At 34.4% G+C, this 17409-nt stretch overlaps 1 protein-coding gene across 5 annotated transcripts in view; it reads left to right on the top strand.

The window, feature by feature from the left end:
- EPG5 (ectopic P-granules 5 autophagy tethering factor) overlaps window positions 1-17409 on the top strand; it is a 171946-nt gene that overhangs the window by 136528 nt on the left and 18009 nt on the right. For all 5 annotated transcript variants that reach the window (XM_007486619.3, XM_056824380.1, XM_056824381.1 and 2 more), the window contains exons 37-39: window positions 4350-4535; window positions 14557-14766; window positions 15889-16033. In XM_007486619.3, the coding sequence (XP_007486681.1) occupies window positions 4350-4535; window positions 14557-14766; window positions 15889-16033 (541 nt within the window). The remainder of the gene's footprint in view (window positions 1-4349; window positions 4536-14556; window positions 14767-15888; window positions 16034-17409) is intronic.

Below are 17409 nucleotides of genomic sequence, written 5' to 3'. Positions count from 1 at the left end.
CACAAAGGAGTGGTGTCTGGGAAGGATGTTAGAAGTAGGGATTGGGGTGAAATAAGGATTTTATAAATGCCTATTCTGTGCCAGGTGCTTTAAAAACATGATCTTGTTTGATTTTCACAACAATCCTATGTGGTAGGTGCTATTATCAAATTTTAAGGTTGAGGAAATTGAGGTACACAGCAGTTAAGTGACTTCTTTAGGATCAGACAGCTAAGAAGCATCTCAGGCTGGATTTGAACTCTGGAGTGTTAGTACTAGGCTCAGTGTTATATATACGCTAGGTCCAGCACTCTGTCCATTCTGCCACCCAGCTGCCCCTGTTTTGGGCTCCTCCTGATTCAAGTCAATAGTTTAGGTTCGATATTGGAAGAAAATGAGAACCTTTCAGGTCATTGAACAGTTAACAGAAATAGATTTACTTTGTAACATAGCAGGAAGATATTTAACAAGGACCAGTATTGTAGGCACTGCAGAGTGCCTGAGTAATCCATTGCTGCTTTGTACTTGTCCAAATCAGAAGTGATGTCAGCAGCCTGAACCTTTAGTCCCCTTTAGTCCTCTTAATGAACTGAGACTTGAGGATGATCTCATTAGATTTTAAGGAAAAATTACCACCAAGGGTTCTGGGATAGTGAGTGGGGCTGTAGTTGGGGAAATAGGAGAGTAGATAGACACAACATACCTCCACCAGAAACCATTGATCATGGTTCATGGTTCTAGAACTGGAGAGAGAGAGAGAGAGAGAGAGAGAGAGAGAGAGAGAGAGAGAGAGAGAGAGAGAGAGAGTGTGTGTAGGTGTTGGAGAGGAAGGCATGGTCAGCAAGATGATTGCTAAGAATTTTATAATCTATTCTTAACTTTTAAAACTTTATTCTAAATTTAGTAATTCATATTCTAAATGGTTTTTTAAATGTGTTTTTTTTTAAATGTGTTTTCTAAAAAACAAAACAAAGCACCATTACCTTCTCTCTTAGAATTGATACTGTATATTGATTCCAAGGCAAAAGAGTGTTAAGGGCTAGGTGAGTGATGGTGAACCTATGGCATGCAGAGCCCGCTCTGTGGGTATGTGCCCTCCCTTTCTCCTCTCCTTCCCAAGTTCTATACTAGAAAGACAGAGGGACTCTGGTGGAGGTGCTCCCCTCCCCCTCTCCATCATGTCTGATGATATTTTTTCATATCCCCCACCCTCTGCCCAGCAGACAATGGAAGTACAGAGTGGGTAAGGTGGGCTGCTGTTAGGTGGCAGAGCTGAAGGGGAGCAGAGTGCTTTGGTCACTCCCCTTCCCCTCTCTACACTCTCTGAGGACATACTTCACTTTACCTGCACCTCTGCCCAGCAGCCCAATGGGAGTGCTTCCTCTTTCCTCTCTGTGGGGGTAAAGGAGGGGCATGGCATACTGTCTGGGGGGTGGGAAATGGGCATGGGACTCAGTCTAGGGGTGGGGTTGGGGCCTTGCACTCTGATTCTAAAAGGTTTACAATCACTGGACTAGGCAGTAGGAGTTAAATGACTTGCTCAGAGTCACACAGCTACAAAGGGTCTGAGGCCAAATTTGAGCCCAGGACCTTCTGTGTCTAGGCCTGGCTCTCTATCTCTTGAATCACTTAACTTCCTCCTATTCTTTCCTTTTTAAAAGAAATACACTTTTTGGATATCTTTTCTTTTTATATCACCTACATTTCCCCATGTATTCATCCCCCGATCATCTCTTAGAGAGATACCCTTATAAATAGAATAAAATAAGGTGTGTGTGTGTGTGTGTGGGGGAAGGAAGCAATTTATCTAAATTAGTCAAAATATGAAAAAAAATAATTTTATGTGTAGTATTCTATCCTCATAGCCCCTGTCCTTTACATAGGAGCAGAAGGAGGTATCTTTTCATATCTCTTTAAGGGTCCAGCTTGGTCATCATCTTTTTGTAGCATTCTGTTTCTGTTGTTCTTTCCTTTTCCAGCAAAGAACTAGAAACAAAGTATGTCTATTAATTAAGGAATAGCTAAAGGATTGTGTTTCATGAATGTAATAGAATTTTACTGTGCCAAAAGAAATTATAAATATGTTGACAGAGAAGCATGGGAAGAGTGAAGAAACAATATGTATAATGATTACAAGATTTATACACAGCTACATTCATGTAGCATAACTTATTTAACTATTGCTCAATGAATAGATACCTACTTTATTTCCAGTTTTTTGCTCCCACAAAAAGTGCTTCTATTTTGGGGCATATGCCACCTTTCTTTTTGTCTTTGACCAGAATTGTTGAGGTCCAAGCATAGCAGTGAAATCTTTTGGTCAAAGATATGAGGACATTTTAGGCACGTCACATAATTCCAAATTGCTTTCCAGAATGGCTAGACTAATTTATATAGTACCCCTCATATTATATTATTAGCATACTTATCTTTCTATAATTGCAACATTCCCATCTTTTGTCATTTTTGCCATTCTACTGAGTCTGAGGTCAGATATTAGAGTTGTTTTAATTTTTATTACTTACTCTTAGTTATAGGAAGCATTTTTTAATATGGTTGCCTATAGTTTTGTAATTATTTTGAGAATTTAAATAAATGTTCTTTGCTTATGTCCTAGCCTAAACCCATTATCACAACTATTAGAATTTTTCCTTTGCTTTAGAAGCATAGTTTCCCCCCAGATTTGCTGTTATTTACAAGAATGAATAAAACAGTTAAGTTTTTTACCTGATTTTGTATCTCTATTAAAAAGAAAGCTTATCTTATTGAACTTTAGTTTATTAATCCTTCTCTGTTTGTCCTGAAGAATGTTTAAAGAAGCTGTCATTTGGTTTCAATTCCCATCTTAGAGCAGAGACAATTAATGAGTAACTTTATACCTATGTGTGAGTCTGAAAAATGATTAAGGGTACCAAAGTAGTTATCCTTTTCTCTATACTAAGGAACAAACAAGGGGAAATAGGCTTAACTTTATTGTAAGGTAAAGTTGTAAAAATAATTATCATTCACTTTCATAAAGTGCTTTATAATTTATGAAGTACTTTCCTCACAGTCTTAAGGTAAGTAGAGAATTTGGTTTTTATTTGATTAGGAAATTAAGTCTCTTTGAGGTAAGTAACTATCCCATGGCCACATGACTAGTGGAAGGTGGACACTTGGTTCTAATGAATATAAATCCAAAGTTGTTTCCTCTCTCTAAGAAAAACCTTTGTGACTCTAAGGTTCATAGCAGCAATGGAATAGGGAGATTGGAAGAGTTTTTCCTATAAATCTATTAGATATACATACTTAATCTATTTTAAAGTATTGGCCTATCCAGAGTCAGTTGTTCCCATTTTTTAATTCTGTGCATCTGTTGACATAATAAGATATCTGGGGGAATGGAAGAGAACTAATTAAAAACAATGAGGAAGTGACAACTAATTAAGATAGGATTAGGGGGCAACTAGGTGACTCACTGCATAGACAGCCAGGCCTGGAGACATGAAGTCATGGGTTTAAATGTGACTGCAGATACTTCCTAGCCATGTGACTCTGGACAAGTCATTTAATCCCGATTGCCAACCCTTGTCACTCTTTTGCCTTGGAGTTTTACTAAGAGGGACAGGTCGGTGGCTCAGTGGATTGAAAGCCAAGTCTGGAAATTGGAGGTCTTGAGTTCAAATGTGAAACATCACATTTGAAGTCAATTACTTCCTAGGCTTGTGACCCTGGACAAGTCATTTAAACCCAATTACTTAGCCATTATGGCTTTTCTACCTTGGACTAATACTTAGTATCAATTCTGAGACCAAAAAGTAACATTTAAAAAAAAAGACAGGATGGGGGCGGGGAGGAATACATCATTATCAAACAACAGAGCCAGAATTAGGGGGTAAGAAAGGCAGTCATATAGGTCTGGAGATCCAAATGAAGGATATTTTTGGGAATTATTTTTCAAAAATATTGGTACATTTTTAATGCCAAAAAATTCTTCCTTCTATTACTTGGGTGATAAACCAAGTCTCTGTTCCCTTAATGCAATGGATAATAACAGCAAAGGTCCCTTTGCCTAAGACACTCAAATGTCTTATCCTACCTTTACTGTACAGAATTTATGATGTCCCAAATGTAGACTGATTGTGAGTTGTTGATTTTGACATTGGAAGGAAAAGATTTTATATTGTTCTTTCTTTGAAAGAAACAAGGATTTTGGAGGAATCATTTGCTTTACAAAAAAGTGACTATAGTAAATTTCTAAGTAATAAGCTTCTCTGGTGCATTTGAAAGTGGTTTTAATTTGCAGAATCAAAATTTAAACACAGCACAATATTATTATTGCATAAAACAAAGATTTTTTTCTTTAACAATTTCAACCTGTTTTCTCTTAGGTGGAAAGAGGAAGCCCCAAAAGCTGTTTCTTATTCTTGGGATCTATTTTGTGTGAAGTAAACTGGGTTAGTGTGTTGTCTGATGCTTGGAATCCCAATCCTCGTCCAGAGACAAGAAGCATGATTGTCTGCCTGCTCTTCATGATGATCTTACTGGCAAAGGAAGATCAGCTTGTAGAACAAGATGTAAGTCTTAGAGGTTGAAGATCTAGCACATCTTGGCAATTTTCCCTACCTTACTTAGGCCTCACTTATTTCAGTTACATTATTGTAGCATGTTTTTCTTATATTCAATATATGCCTAGTATAAAAAGATATTAAAAGAACCAGAGGGAGAACTCCACTATGTCTAAAAGATCTCTAATGGAGGATGTGTAGAAAAACATGGACAAAAATAACAGGATCATTGGTTTGGATTCTAAAGTCGAAAGAGTACTTATGCCATAAGGTCATGGCTTCATTGAAGCATCAAGTGTATGAGGCTTGACTATATGGTAATATGATTTTATTTTCTTATGTAGCTATGCTCTGAAGAGAACTATCTTGAAAGCAGAATATTCATAGGATGTATAATCAACATAAATCTTCCTTTTCTTGCTTCCATTCCTCTCCTCCTGAGAACAACCAAAACCCTCCCTAAAAACCTCTGTTATAAATATGTCTAGTTCAGCAAAACAAATTCCCATGTTGGAAATATATTTTTTAAAAATTTTATTTTATCATTTAAAACATTTTAATAACAAATTTTCACATCTTTTCCAAAGTAATATGATTCAAAGTGAACACCCCCTCAGCCCAACCCCTCTCCCAGAACTGGTAAGCAATTCAATTTGGGTTGTATCTGTATTATCATGCAAAACATCTCAATATTATTCATTTTTATAAGTGAATCATCTTATAAAACCAACCTCTCAAATCATATACCCAAATAAACAAGTGATAAATCATATTTTCATCTGTATTCCTACTCTAGCAGTTCTTTCTCTGAAGCATTCTTTTTCATCACTCCCTCAGAAAAGTCCTGGATCATTGTATGTTGTTAGTAGCTAAGTCTTTCACATTTAATCATTCTACAGTATTGCTGTTATTGTGTATCATATTCTCCTGGTTCTGCTTATTTCACTCTGTGTCAGGCCATGAAGGTCTTTCCATTTCTTTCTGAAATCATCCAGTTCATCATTTCTTACAGCTGAAATAAGTAACCTGAAATAATGTGTATATATATATATATTATATAATATAACTAAAATAATAGTTTATTTTAAGGTAAGGGAAGGAATTGGGATAATCTATCTAAAACCAAAATCAAGTTTTAAATCTACACTATCTAATACTTTTCTACCTACAAATCTAATTCCTACAAGTTAAATTGAACCCCCTTAGTTAATATATAAAATGGGAAGGAAATTGAAGGTAGCAGAACAGGATTCAAAGGAAGAGTCTCACTGACAGTTGTCCTTTGGAGTCTTGAGTAACTTTCTTGGAAATCACTCTTAGCAGCAGCAGAATCCACAGGGACAGGCTGAATCACAAGGAAACACAGGACAGAGAATATCTGGCTTTCTAGGACCACCCCAGAAAACCGAAACTGCTCTCCTGGTTGCTTAATTATCTCTCCCAGAAGAAGAAACTGCCTCTCCCTTCTCCAGAGTTTTGGAATTTTGCTCTTCTGCCCTGCAGGATCTCCTGTTCCTGCTAATTTAAATTACCCTTTAGCACAGCACAATAGTATTCATCATCATATGCTACAATTTGTTCAGCAATTCCCCACTTTAAGGACATCCTTTTAGTTTCCAATATTTTGCCACCATAAAAAGAGCAGCTATAACTATTTCTGTACAAGTAGGTCTTTTCCCATTTTAAAAAATCTTTTAGGGCTACAAATCTAGAAGTGGTATTACTAGATCAAAAGGTATGCATTCTTTGAAAGCCCTTTGGGCATAATTCCAAATTGCTTTCCAGAATGTTTGGACCAATTCATAATGCTAATCAAGAGTGATTTAAAACATTTTTTCATATAATTATCAGTAGCTTTGATTTTTTTTTCATCTGAAAACTGTCTAGTCATATCTTTTGACCATTATCTTTTGGGGAATGACTTTTATACATTTGACTTAATTCTTTATATATTTGAGAAATGAGACCTTTACTAGAGAAATTTGTCATAAAATTTTTTTCTCAGTTTGTTTTTTCCATTCTAATATCGGTTGCACTGGTTTTGTTTTGTACAAAAATTTTTAAATTTAATATAATCAAAATTATTCATTTTACATTTTGTAATGTTCCCTATATCGTGTTTGGTCATAAAAAGTCTTCCCTTCTCCATAGATCTGATATGTAAACTATTCTATATTCCCCAAATTTACTTATAATACCTCTCTTCATGTTTAAATCATATATCCATTTTGACCATATCTTAAAGGGTGTGAGATACTGATCTAAACCTAATTTTTGCCATACTGTTTTCCAATTTTCCCAGCAGTTTTTGTCAGATAGTGAGTATTTGTTATAAAATCTGGGATCTTTGGGTTTACCCTCCATTGATCTACCCTTCTATTTCTTAGCCAGTATCAGATTATTTTGATGATTACTGCTTTATAATATAGTTTAAGATCTGATTCTGAAAGGCTACCTTTCTTCACATTTTTTCCATTAGTTCCCTTGATATTCATAACCTTTTCTTTTTCTAGATGAACTTTATTATTCTAGAACTAAAAAAGTTTTTTTTTGATAGTTTGGTAGGACACTGAATAATTAAATTAATTTTGGTATGATTGTCATTTTTATTATATTAGCTCAGGCTACCCATGAGCAATTTGTTTTTCCACTTGTTTAGGTCTAACCTTATTTGTGTGAAAAGTGTTTTGTATTTGTGTTCATATAATTCCTGAGTTTGTCTTGGCAAATATATTCCCAAGTATTTTATATTGTCTATAGTGATTTTAAATAGAATTTCTCTTTCTAACTCTTACTGCTGAGCTTTATTGGAAATATATAGAAATGCTGATTATTTATGTGGGTTTCTTTTGTATCCTGAAACTTTGCTAAAATTATTATTTCAGCAAATTTTTTAGTTGATTTCCTAGGATTCTTTAAGTATAGCATCATATCATCTGCAGAGAGTGATAGTTTAATTTCCTTATTGCCTACTTTAATTCCTTTAATTTCTTTTTCTTTAATTCCTAAAGCTAGCATTTCTAGTATAATTTAAGTAATAGTGGTGATAATAGGTATCCTTGCTTTACCCCTGATCTCATTGGGAAGGCTTGTAACTTATTCCCATTGCAGGATGATACTTGCTGATGGTTTTAAATAAATACTAATTATTATTTTAAGGAAAGACCCTTTTATTCCTATGCTTTCTATTGTTTTAAATAGGAATGGGTATTGTATTTTGTCAGACAATGTATCTGTTGAGATAATCATGTGATTTTTGATAATTTGGTTATTGATATGGTCATGTTGATAGTTTTCTTAATATTAAACCAGCCTTGCATTCCTGGTATAAATCCTACCTGGTCCTAGTGAATAATCCTTGTGATATATTGCTGTAGCCCCTTTGCTAGTATTTTATATTATTTAATTTAAGAGTTTTGCTTCAATGTTCATTAAGGAAATTGGTCTATAATTTTCTTTCTCTGTTTTTGGTGTTGTGTAATTTCTAAGTACAGGAACACAAATAAGAGATTCAAAATCACCAAGTCAAAAAGAAATAGGTTTATTGGGAGAGGGCCAGTCTCACAATAAAGCCGGTCTTTTGATCAAGACCAAAAGACCCCAAGCACTGTGAGAGGCCTTCCTTTATACCCGAAGAATATCAAGACTTATATACCAGTACAGAAATAATCCAAGACAGTAGTTATACCCACCTTAAAATAGAGGCATGCACAATCATTGTTCACTGGTTGAGGTACCTAGGAAATGTCTTTTAGTGGTGAATGCAGTCATTTGATAGTCAAGGGGAAATGGGGAATCTGAATCCTATTTTCTAAGGTGACCAGGGCAAGGAGGAGGTGTCAGATCTAAAAGTGGGACAAAAGCCTGATGATTTATACTAGGGTGTATACAGAGGTGAAGGGGTATCACCAGGCTTCTGACCAAGGCAAAAGCCTCTATGTTAATGAAGACCAAGACACAAATTCAAGACCATAATTGTTTAGGGTGCATGAGGCTAAGGCTAAAACTGAGGCCTATGCTAAGAATGATTAACTATGCCAAAGCAGTTCTTTACTTTGGTTCGAAACCTTAAAAACATATACTAAAATAATTACAAATGGCCTATTAAAATCATCACTTATTCTAACATTATTTAACTATCCTAGAATTGCAATTATTATTAACTCAATAGTACTGCTAACATTAAAATCTAATATAATCATATAAGGTGGTAGGAGATTTTTCACTCACATTGGTCTTCCTGGCTTAGGTATCATCATCATCATATTTGTGTCATGAAATGAATTTGGTAGGACTCCTTTGTTTATTTTACCAAATAGTTTTTTTATTGTATTGAGATTAATTGTTCTTTAAATGTTTGACGTCATTCACTTATGAATCCATCTGGTCCTGTGGATTTTTCTTATGGAGTTCATTGATATTTTGTTTAATTTCTTTTTCTGAGATGGTAGTATTTAAATATTCTATTTTCTCCTTTATTTAATTGAGGCAATTTATATTTTTGTAAATATTCATCCACTTCACCTCGATTATCAGATTTATTGTCATGTAATTGGGGAAAATAGCTCCTTAATTATTGCTTTAATTTCCTCTTCAAGGGTGGTGAAATTACCCTTTTCATTTTTGATACTGGTAATTTGATTCTCTTCTTTCCTTTATTAAATTAAATTAACTAATGCTCTATTTTATTTGTTTTTTTTTAATGAACCAACTCCTAGTCCAATTTATTAGTTCAACGGTTCTTTTAATTTAAATTTATTAATTTCTCTTGATTATTAGGATTTATAATAAGTCTTTAAATGGGATTTTTAATTAGTTCCTTTTTTTTTTAAATTGCATGCCCAATTCACTCATCTGCTTTTTCCTCTATTTTATTGATATAAGCATTCAGGGATATAAATTTGCCCCTGGGTACTGCTTTGGTTGTATTCCATAAATTTTGATATTTTGTCAGTCATTCTTGTCAGTGAAATCAGTGATTGTTTCTCTGATTTGTTCTTTGACCCACCAGTTTTAAAAAATTAGATTATTAGTTTCCATTTAATTTTTAATTTGCCTTTCCATGAACCCTATTGATTATAATTTTCATTGCATTACAATCTGAAAAAGTTGCATTTATTATTTCTGCTTTTCTGAATTTGGTTATAAAGTTTTTATACATGGTCAATTTTTGTATTTGTACCATCTGTTACTGAAAAGAAGATATATCCCATTTTAACTATATTCATTTTTCTCCAGATATCTATTAAATCTAACTTTTCTAAAACTTCATTCACCTTCATTTTTTTATTTCTTAGTTAAATTTCTCTAGTTTTGATAGTGGCAGGTTGATGTCCCCCACTAGTGTAGTTTTACTGTCTATTTGCTCCTTTAACTCCTTTTGTTAATCCCTTCTCTAGTTTTTCCCTTCCTTATATTACTCCCCTGCCTACTACTCTTTTTCTTATTCCCCTTCTACTTATGTATAGGGTAAGTTAGGATTCTATACTCCAATGAATCTGACTTTTCTTCCCTGTCTGAGCCAGTTCCATTGGGAGTAAGATTTAAGTATTATCCCTCACCACCCTCATCCTCCCCTCCACTGTAATAGTTTTTTTTTTTACCCCTGTGCCACTTTATTTGATATAATTTACCCCATTTTACTTTTCTCCTCTTTAAGTGCATTCCTCTTTTTTACCCCTAGGTTTTTCTTTTGCTTATCATTCTAAACTGCTTACTATCACACCTCTGTCTATGCAGACTTCTAAATACTATGATAATGATAAAATTTTTAAAGAATTACAAGTATCATCTTCTTATATAGATTCCTGTAACAAATCAACCTTATGGAAGCCCTTAAATTTTTTCTCTTTCTTATTTCTCTTTTTATTCTACTCTTGAATTTTGTATTTGGACATCAAATTTTCTGTTTAAATCTGTCTTTTCTTCAGGAATGTTTGGAAATCTTCTGTTTTATTAAATTACCATATTTTCCCCTGAAAGAATATAGTCAGTCTTGATGGACAGGTGATTCTTGGCTGTAAGCCCAGTTCCTTTGCCTTCTGAAATATCATTCTAAGCCTTCAGATCCTTCAGTGTTGAAGCTGCCAGATCCTGTGTATTTGAATTATTTTCTTTCTGGCTGCTTATGTTTTCTCCTTGTCCTGAGAGCTCTTGAACTTGGCGATAATTCCTAGGAGTTGTGATTTGGTAATAATATATTTCAGGAGGTGATCTGTGAATTCTTTCAATTTCTGTTTTACCCTTTTGTTCAAGAATATCATGGCAATTTTCTTTGATCATTTCATTTCTAGGTTTTTTTTTTTTATCATGACTTACAGGTAATCCTGTAATTCTTAAATTGTCTCTCTTGCATCCACTTTTCCAGGTCATTTTTTTTTAACAAAGTATTTCATATTTCCTTCTATTTTTCATTCTGCTGATTTTGTTTTGTTTCTTGATGTCTCAAGAAGTCATTAGCTTCTATTTACCCAGTTCTAATTTTTAAAGAATGAATTTCTTCCACAACTTTTTTATCCTCCTTTTCCTTTTGGTCCAGTCTACTTTTCATTGAACTTTTTTTCTTTATTGGATTTTTGTGCCTCTTTTTCCAATTAATCAGTTTTGCTTTTTTAAGCTGTTATTTCTTTTTGCATTACTTCCATTCCCCCCCCCCCCCCCATTTTTCTTTGACCAATCTTATTTGATTTTTGAATTCCTTTTTGAGTACTGGATACCTGAGATCAGTTCCCATTTTTCTTTGAAGTTTTAGTCTGGTTGATTTTATTAATTTATGGAGGAATTATAAGAGAGAGCTTGACTGTACTTTTTCCTGCTACACACACACACTCTCTCTCTCTCTCTCTCTCTCTCTCTCTCTCTCAAATATATATATATATATATTTTTTTTTTTTTTTTTAAACCCTTACCTTCCATCTTGGAATCAATACTGTGTATTGGTTCCAAGGCAGAAGAGTGGTAAGGGCTAGGCAATGGGGGTTAAGTGACTTGCCCAGGGCCACACAGCCAGAAAATGTTTGAGGCCAAATTTGAACATAGGACCTCCTGTCTCTAGACCTGGCTCTTAATCCATTGAGCCACCCAGCTGCCCCCTGTCAATATATTTTTTTAAAGTCTCAGTTTCTATTCTAACACCATTACCTTTCTATCAGTGGGTGGATATTGTTCTTAAGTATTTCAAAGTTGTTTTGTCTTTATTATGTATTGTTTGTACTGTTTGTAAATTGTTTTTTTTTTTGGTTCTGCCCACTTCCTTTTGCATCATTTAAATGTCTTTCCAGATTTTTCTGACATCTTAATTATTTATTTTTTAAAAATTCTGTTTTATTTATAGTTTCAGATTCTCTTTCTTTCTTCATTTCTTCTCTCACCATTGAGAATGGAAGAAATACAAAACCCATTACAGATATGAAGTCATGCAAAACACTTTTCTGCATTAGCTATGTTCAGAATGTGGGGTGAGGATTGAATAGGAAGAAGAAAAATGAAATGAGAGGAAAAAATATACTTTAGTCTATGATCTGAGTCCATTATTTCTGTTTCCGTAGGTGGATAGCATTTTTCATCCTGAGTTCTTTTGAATTGTGATAGGTTTCTGTTTGATCAAAATTGTTGTGGGTTATTGTGTTGATCAGAGATACTAAGTCTTTCACAGTTGATTATCTTTATAGTATTACTGTTACTATGTGAATTATTCTCATGGTTTGGCTCAATTCACTTCATCAATTCATGGAAGTCTTCCTCAGATCTTTCAGAAACTGTTTCCTTCATCATTTCTTATAGATTAATAGTGTTCCATCAAATACAATAACTCGGGAGCAGCTGGGTAGCTCAGTGGATTGAGAGTCAGGCCTAGAGACGGGAGGTCCTGGGTTCAAATCTGACCTCAGACACTTCCCAGCTGTGTGACCCTGGGCAAGTCACTTGACCCCCATTGCCTAGCCCTTACCACTCTTCTGCCTTGGAGCCAACACACAGTATTGACTCCAAGACGGAAGGTAAGGGCTTAAAAAAAAAATACAATAACTCATTTAACTTTTCCTTTAGTTATTTAGATGCTATGTCATTTGCTGCACATATGTTTAATAAAGACATTAACTTTTTTGTCTATACTTTTCAGCAAAATATCATTTTCCTGTTTACCTCTTGTCTGTTTTTGCTATTATCTTATCTAAGATCATGACTGATAATCTGATTTTTTTTACTTCATTGTTAATATTTTATTCTAGAGTCTTATTTAAAACTACGTGTGAATCTGTTTCAAATATATTTCTTGTAAATGAAATATTGTTAGATTCTGCTTTCTAATTATACAGCTATCATCTTCCATTTTATAAGTGAGTTCATCCCATTCACATTCATAAGTTTGAGAGTTCTTTTGGTTCAGAGGAACAGAACTGCAGGTTCCCCTTTGGTCTAGGATTTCTGTTCTGTGTATTGCCCTGTAAGTTTCAGACTAGAGGCTGGAACTGAGATCCCACTTCACTTCTGGACTCAGAAACATACAATTGCCACTTGTTTCTGAGCTTTCTCTTTGCTCAACATGTAACCTAAAGCCTGAGACAACTCCTTATTTTTGAATGTTGCCCTTATGTATAGGTTCTCTCAGCCCTGGATTTGTGACTTTGGGTAGTAAGTGGAAAGACTGAGTTGGGCACCTTGTTCCTATACTTTGTATGAGGTCAGGCCGTTCCCTTTAAGTTTGAGATTGCTTCTTTTTTTGGTGATAGGCTTGGTCTTTTTTCAGTCCTCTCTGGAAGGGATAAGGGGAGGCAGAGGCTGAAGGGTGGTGTGGGAGGAGAAGAGAGGCATAGCATTTCTAGTTAGAATTAGACCTGGATGTCTTCCTGTACCTAACTGTGCCAGAAAAGCCACTTATTGTGATTTATTTCTTGGACTTTCTGATCAAGACTTTGTCTGGTTGATTTTATTCATTTATTGAGGAATTATAGGAGAGAGCTTGAATGTACTTTTTTCTGCTACTTTGTCATTTTGTCTCTGTTTTTTTTAAATTAAAAAAATTTTTTTTTATTATTAGTTCTACTTGTTACTGTGTATCTTTATCAACTAAAAGGCAAATTCTGCAATTTTTCCTTGTTTAGTAATCCCTTCAAATCTTCATGGATTCATAAACGAATTTAGAGCTACAGAGGATCTCAAGGACCATTAGTCCATCCATTCCTCAACAATAAGAATTCCCTCTACAACTCGTCTAACTTCTGCCCTCTCTGAGAGCTGAACAGCTCCAGAAGGAAAAATGTGAACCTTTTTTAACATGTAAAAGTTTGAGCTTCTCTTCTCATAAATGCCCTTTTGTGCACTTATTCTTTTTTTTTGCACATTTAATAAATGCTTTCCTTCAAAAATAGCCTGTTGACATAATTTTCCAAATTGGTATTTAAGATTAGTTAGAAGGAATTGAGAAATATCATTTCTTTTTCTTTTTTAAACCCATATCCATTTTATAATTCTGTGTTAGAATCAGTAATTGGTTCAAAGGCAGAAGAGCAATAAGGGCTAGGTAATGGGGGTTAAGTGACTTGCCTGTGGTCACACAACTAGGATGTATCAGAGGGGAGATTTGAATCCAGGTCTGGCTCTCTATTTACTGATCCACTTAGCTGTCCCTACAGGCATCATTTCTAAGAATTACCCTGTTTACTTTGTTTGATACAAGATCCTGCTGCTTGAAGGTACAGATGTTGTGCTTGAAAATCTTCCATTTCTCTTCACAGAATACTCACCAATTCCCTTTCAAAATTGGACCTATAATATTTCTAAATCACGTTTGTGTTTATTTTTACTGTCTTAAATTATTGTGTTTCTCTCTACAGCAACATCAGTATATACTATTACATTTACATTAACATTACATTATATTACATACTATATAATTACATTGTACCTATTGTCAGGCCACGTAGCCAATAACTACTACACAAATAATGAGAAAAATTCCCTACTTAAAAAATAGATTAATAGCTATAATTCTAGAAGTAAACATATTTATTTGTTTTCTTTTTCCCTCCAGGATTCCCCATTGCTCAATCTCCTTGGACAGGCGAGCTCTCTTTCCTGGCATCTTGTAGATATTGTGTCATACCAGAGTGTCATTGGGTACTTTAGTAGCCATTATCCTCCATCCATCATCCTAGCAAAAGCTTCTTCAGCTGAATTAATAGTCAAACTCTTAAAAACATCTGCTGGCTTCAGTGTTCCTACTGATGGACAAAAGCATCTTGTAAGTAGAATACCTGCTAAAAAGTTTTGGAACTATTTATGGCTAGTAATAGTACAGATTTCTAGTGGTATACATTTTATGGTATTTAGGAGATTTTCACTGAGTTCATTGAGGTCATAAATTATCTCATCAAAAATGAGGTGATGAAATATATATTGTAGTTATACTAGTTTTTAAATTTTACCTGTCAAAGTACTGCATGATAAGTTAGAAATGTTGATTAATCTTTATTAGTCATCATGAATTCTGTTTTGGACATATGGAGGTGAATTACCTATACAGTTTGAAATGCCAAAAGAGTTGGTAATGTGGAACTCAAGCTCAAGAAAAAGAATTGTGGCTAGACAGACAGAGAGACACACAGACACAGCCAGACAGAGAGACACACAGACAGACAGACACACACACAGAGGAGCTATAAGCATAGAGACTTCTTAGATGGCTTATCTTTTTTAGTATTTCATTTGCTGGGCAAGAGAATTGCTACTAATCATGACACCTAAGTTCTAGTCCTGACATTCTTATTAATTTGCAGTATGACTATGGGCAAATCCCTTCAGCCTCCATCTCTTGACACTGACTGTGCTATTGGCCTGGATGACACTCCCTCCTCATGTCTGTCTCTCAGGATTCCATGTTTCTTTTAAACCTCATCTCAAATCTCCCACTTGGAATGAACTGAACTCTTACCTTCTCACCTTTCTTTTATAGCTACCTCCTACCTCAAATGTCTCTGAAGATATTTTGTATATGCTTATTTATGTACATATTTTCTTCCATGCTTAGAATATAAGCACTTTGAGGTCAGGGTTCATTGATTTAAAAATTTTGGGGGAGTCTTTGCATCCCCAGGGCCCAGAACACTACCTGCTTTAGAGTATGGCTCAATAAATGCTTGTTAGTCATTTGAGTCTCTAGCCCTGTCCCCTTTTAGTAGTGTGAATTTCTGGAAGTCATTTCACTTTCCTAACTTTAGTTTTCTTATCTGTAAATTGGGATCAAGATTGTTGGAAAATCAAAGGAAATAACATTTAAAAGAAAAAAAAAACATCAAACCCTCTGTTTTTAATTATTTATTTAATTTTAGTTGAATTGACTTGAAATTCTTTTGTTTTGGGTTAGGATGCAGTTCCAAAATGCCTAGCTTTCACTCGCCAGGTGGTACAATTTCTCAGCTCTTTGGAACAAAATGGAAAAATTACCTTTTCAGTATTGGAACAGGAAATGTCTAAGCTTTTGGATGACATTGTTATCTTTAATCCACCAGGTAAGTGACAAATGGAAAAACTGCCAACTTGTTTTAAACATATAACTTGAAATGGTAATGATAATGAAATGAGAGTTGTCTCTTCATAAGATTCAGTTCTTCTGCAATGAGAAGTCTCATTTATTTACTTAGCTTCGGGTGTTCAATAGCCATTCATCTCTTTGTCCATGTCACACATGTTCTTGCACTTTCTAACTTCCTGACCAAGATTAGGGTTCCCTTCTATATTTTCATATCCTTTTGTCTTTGTTAACTTGGGGGAAAAAACCTCTTTCTTTTTCTTTAAGGAGCATCTTCTTATTCTCTCTGATAATTTGGAGACTGGAGAAGTATTCTCATAGGTTTTGCCTTCTTTTTTAGAAATAAGTCAGCCAGCCTGCACTTTATAGATATGCAATGTAGCAGCAATGACTGGGCTGTGATTGAAAGATACATATCCTCCTGTATGTGCAAAAAATTGCAAAATTTCTTTGGTCCTCTGTATTTGCTGGAAGAAAAATTCTCTTGTCTTCTATAATTCTTTCTGATAATGCTTATTTCCACATCTTTTATTAAATCTTCCCTTTAGCCTTAAAATTTTTTTCAAATTTTTTTGTCATAATAGTGTTATTGAATAAGTTGTTTTTTTAGTTTTGCTCACTGTACTCTAATCTATTCACAAAAGACTTTTTAGCCTTCTTTGAAACCATCCCTTTCATCATTTCGTAGTGTGCAATAATGACATTCTATAATTGATTGGTAACCCTTTGGTTTCTAATTCTTTATATAACAAAAAGAGCTTATATAAATATTTTTGTACATATGAATCTTTTTCCATGTTTTTTTCCATTCTTTGGTGTATAGCCTTTGATAGTGGTATCAGTGGGTCAAAGGTTTAATTTAATAACTTTTAAGATATACTTTCCAGAATAGATGGACCAATTTACAGCTCCACCAGCAGTGCAGTATTGTGATGAACTTAATATTTTGAAGAGATACTCATGTCTTCTCCTTATATTAGAATACAACCACTTCATCCCACTATAGTAACTTTTGATTGCTTACTCATATTTTACCTTTCTGTGTTTCTCTTGACCCTTGTGTTTCTGCACTGTTCTTCTCATAAGGAAGCTTAGGAATTCCACTTGTTTCCTCTTGGGATTATTCTTAGTTTTTCTAGGTAACTTGGCTATATGTCGATAAATTTTTTTGCCTTTTAGAATATCATATGTCATACTCTTCACTTTCTTTATGTGGCAGTGATCAAATACTGGCTAATCCTAACTGTAGTTCCTTAGTAATTGAGCTCTTTCTTTTTGGTTCTGTTAAATTTTGTCCTTTAAACTAGAAACTCTGGATTTTGGCAATGGCATTCCTGAAAGTTTTCATTTTAGAGT

The sequence above is a fragment of the Monodelphis domestica genome, chromosome 3 (genome assembly GCF_027887165.1).
Source record: "Monodelphis domestica isolate mMonDom1 chromosome 3, mMonDom1.pri, whole genome shotgun sequence".
NCBI lineage: Eukaryota > Metazoa > Chordata > Mammalia > Didelphimorphia > Didelphidae > Monodelphis > Monodelphis domestica.
This window is presented reverse-complemented; position numbering and strand designations above follow the sequence as displayed.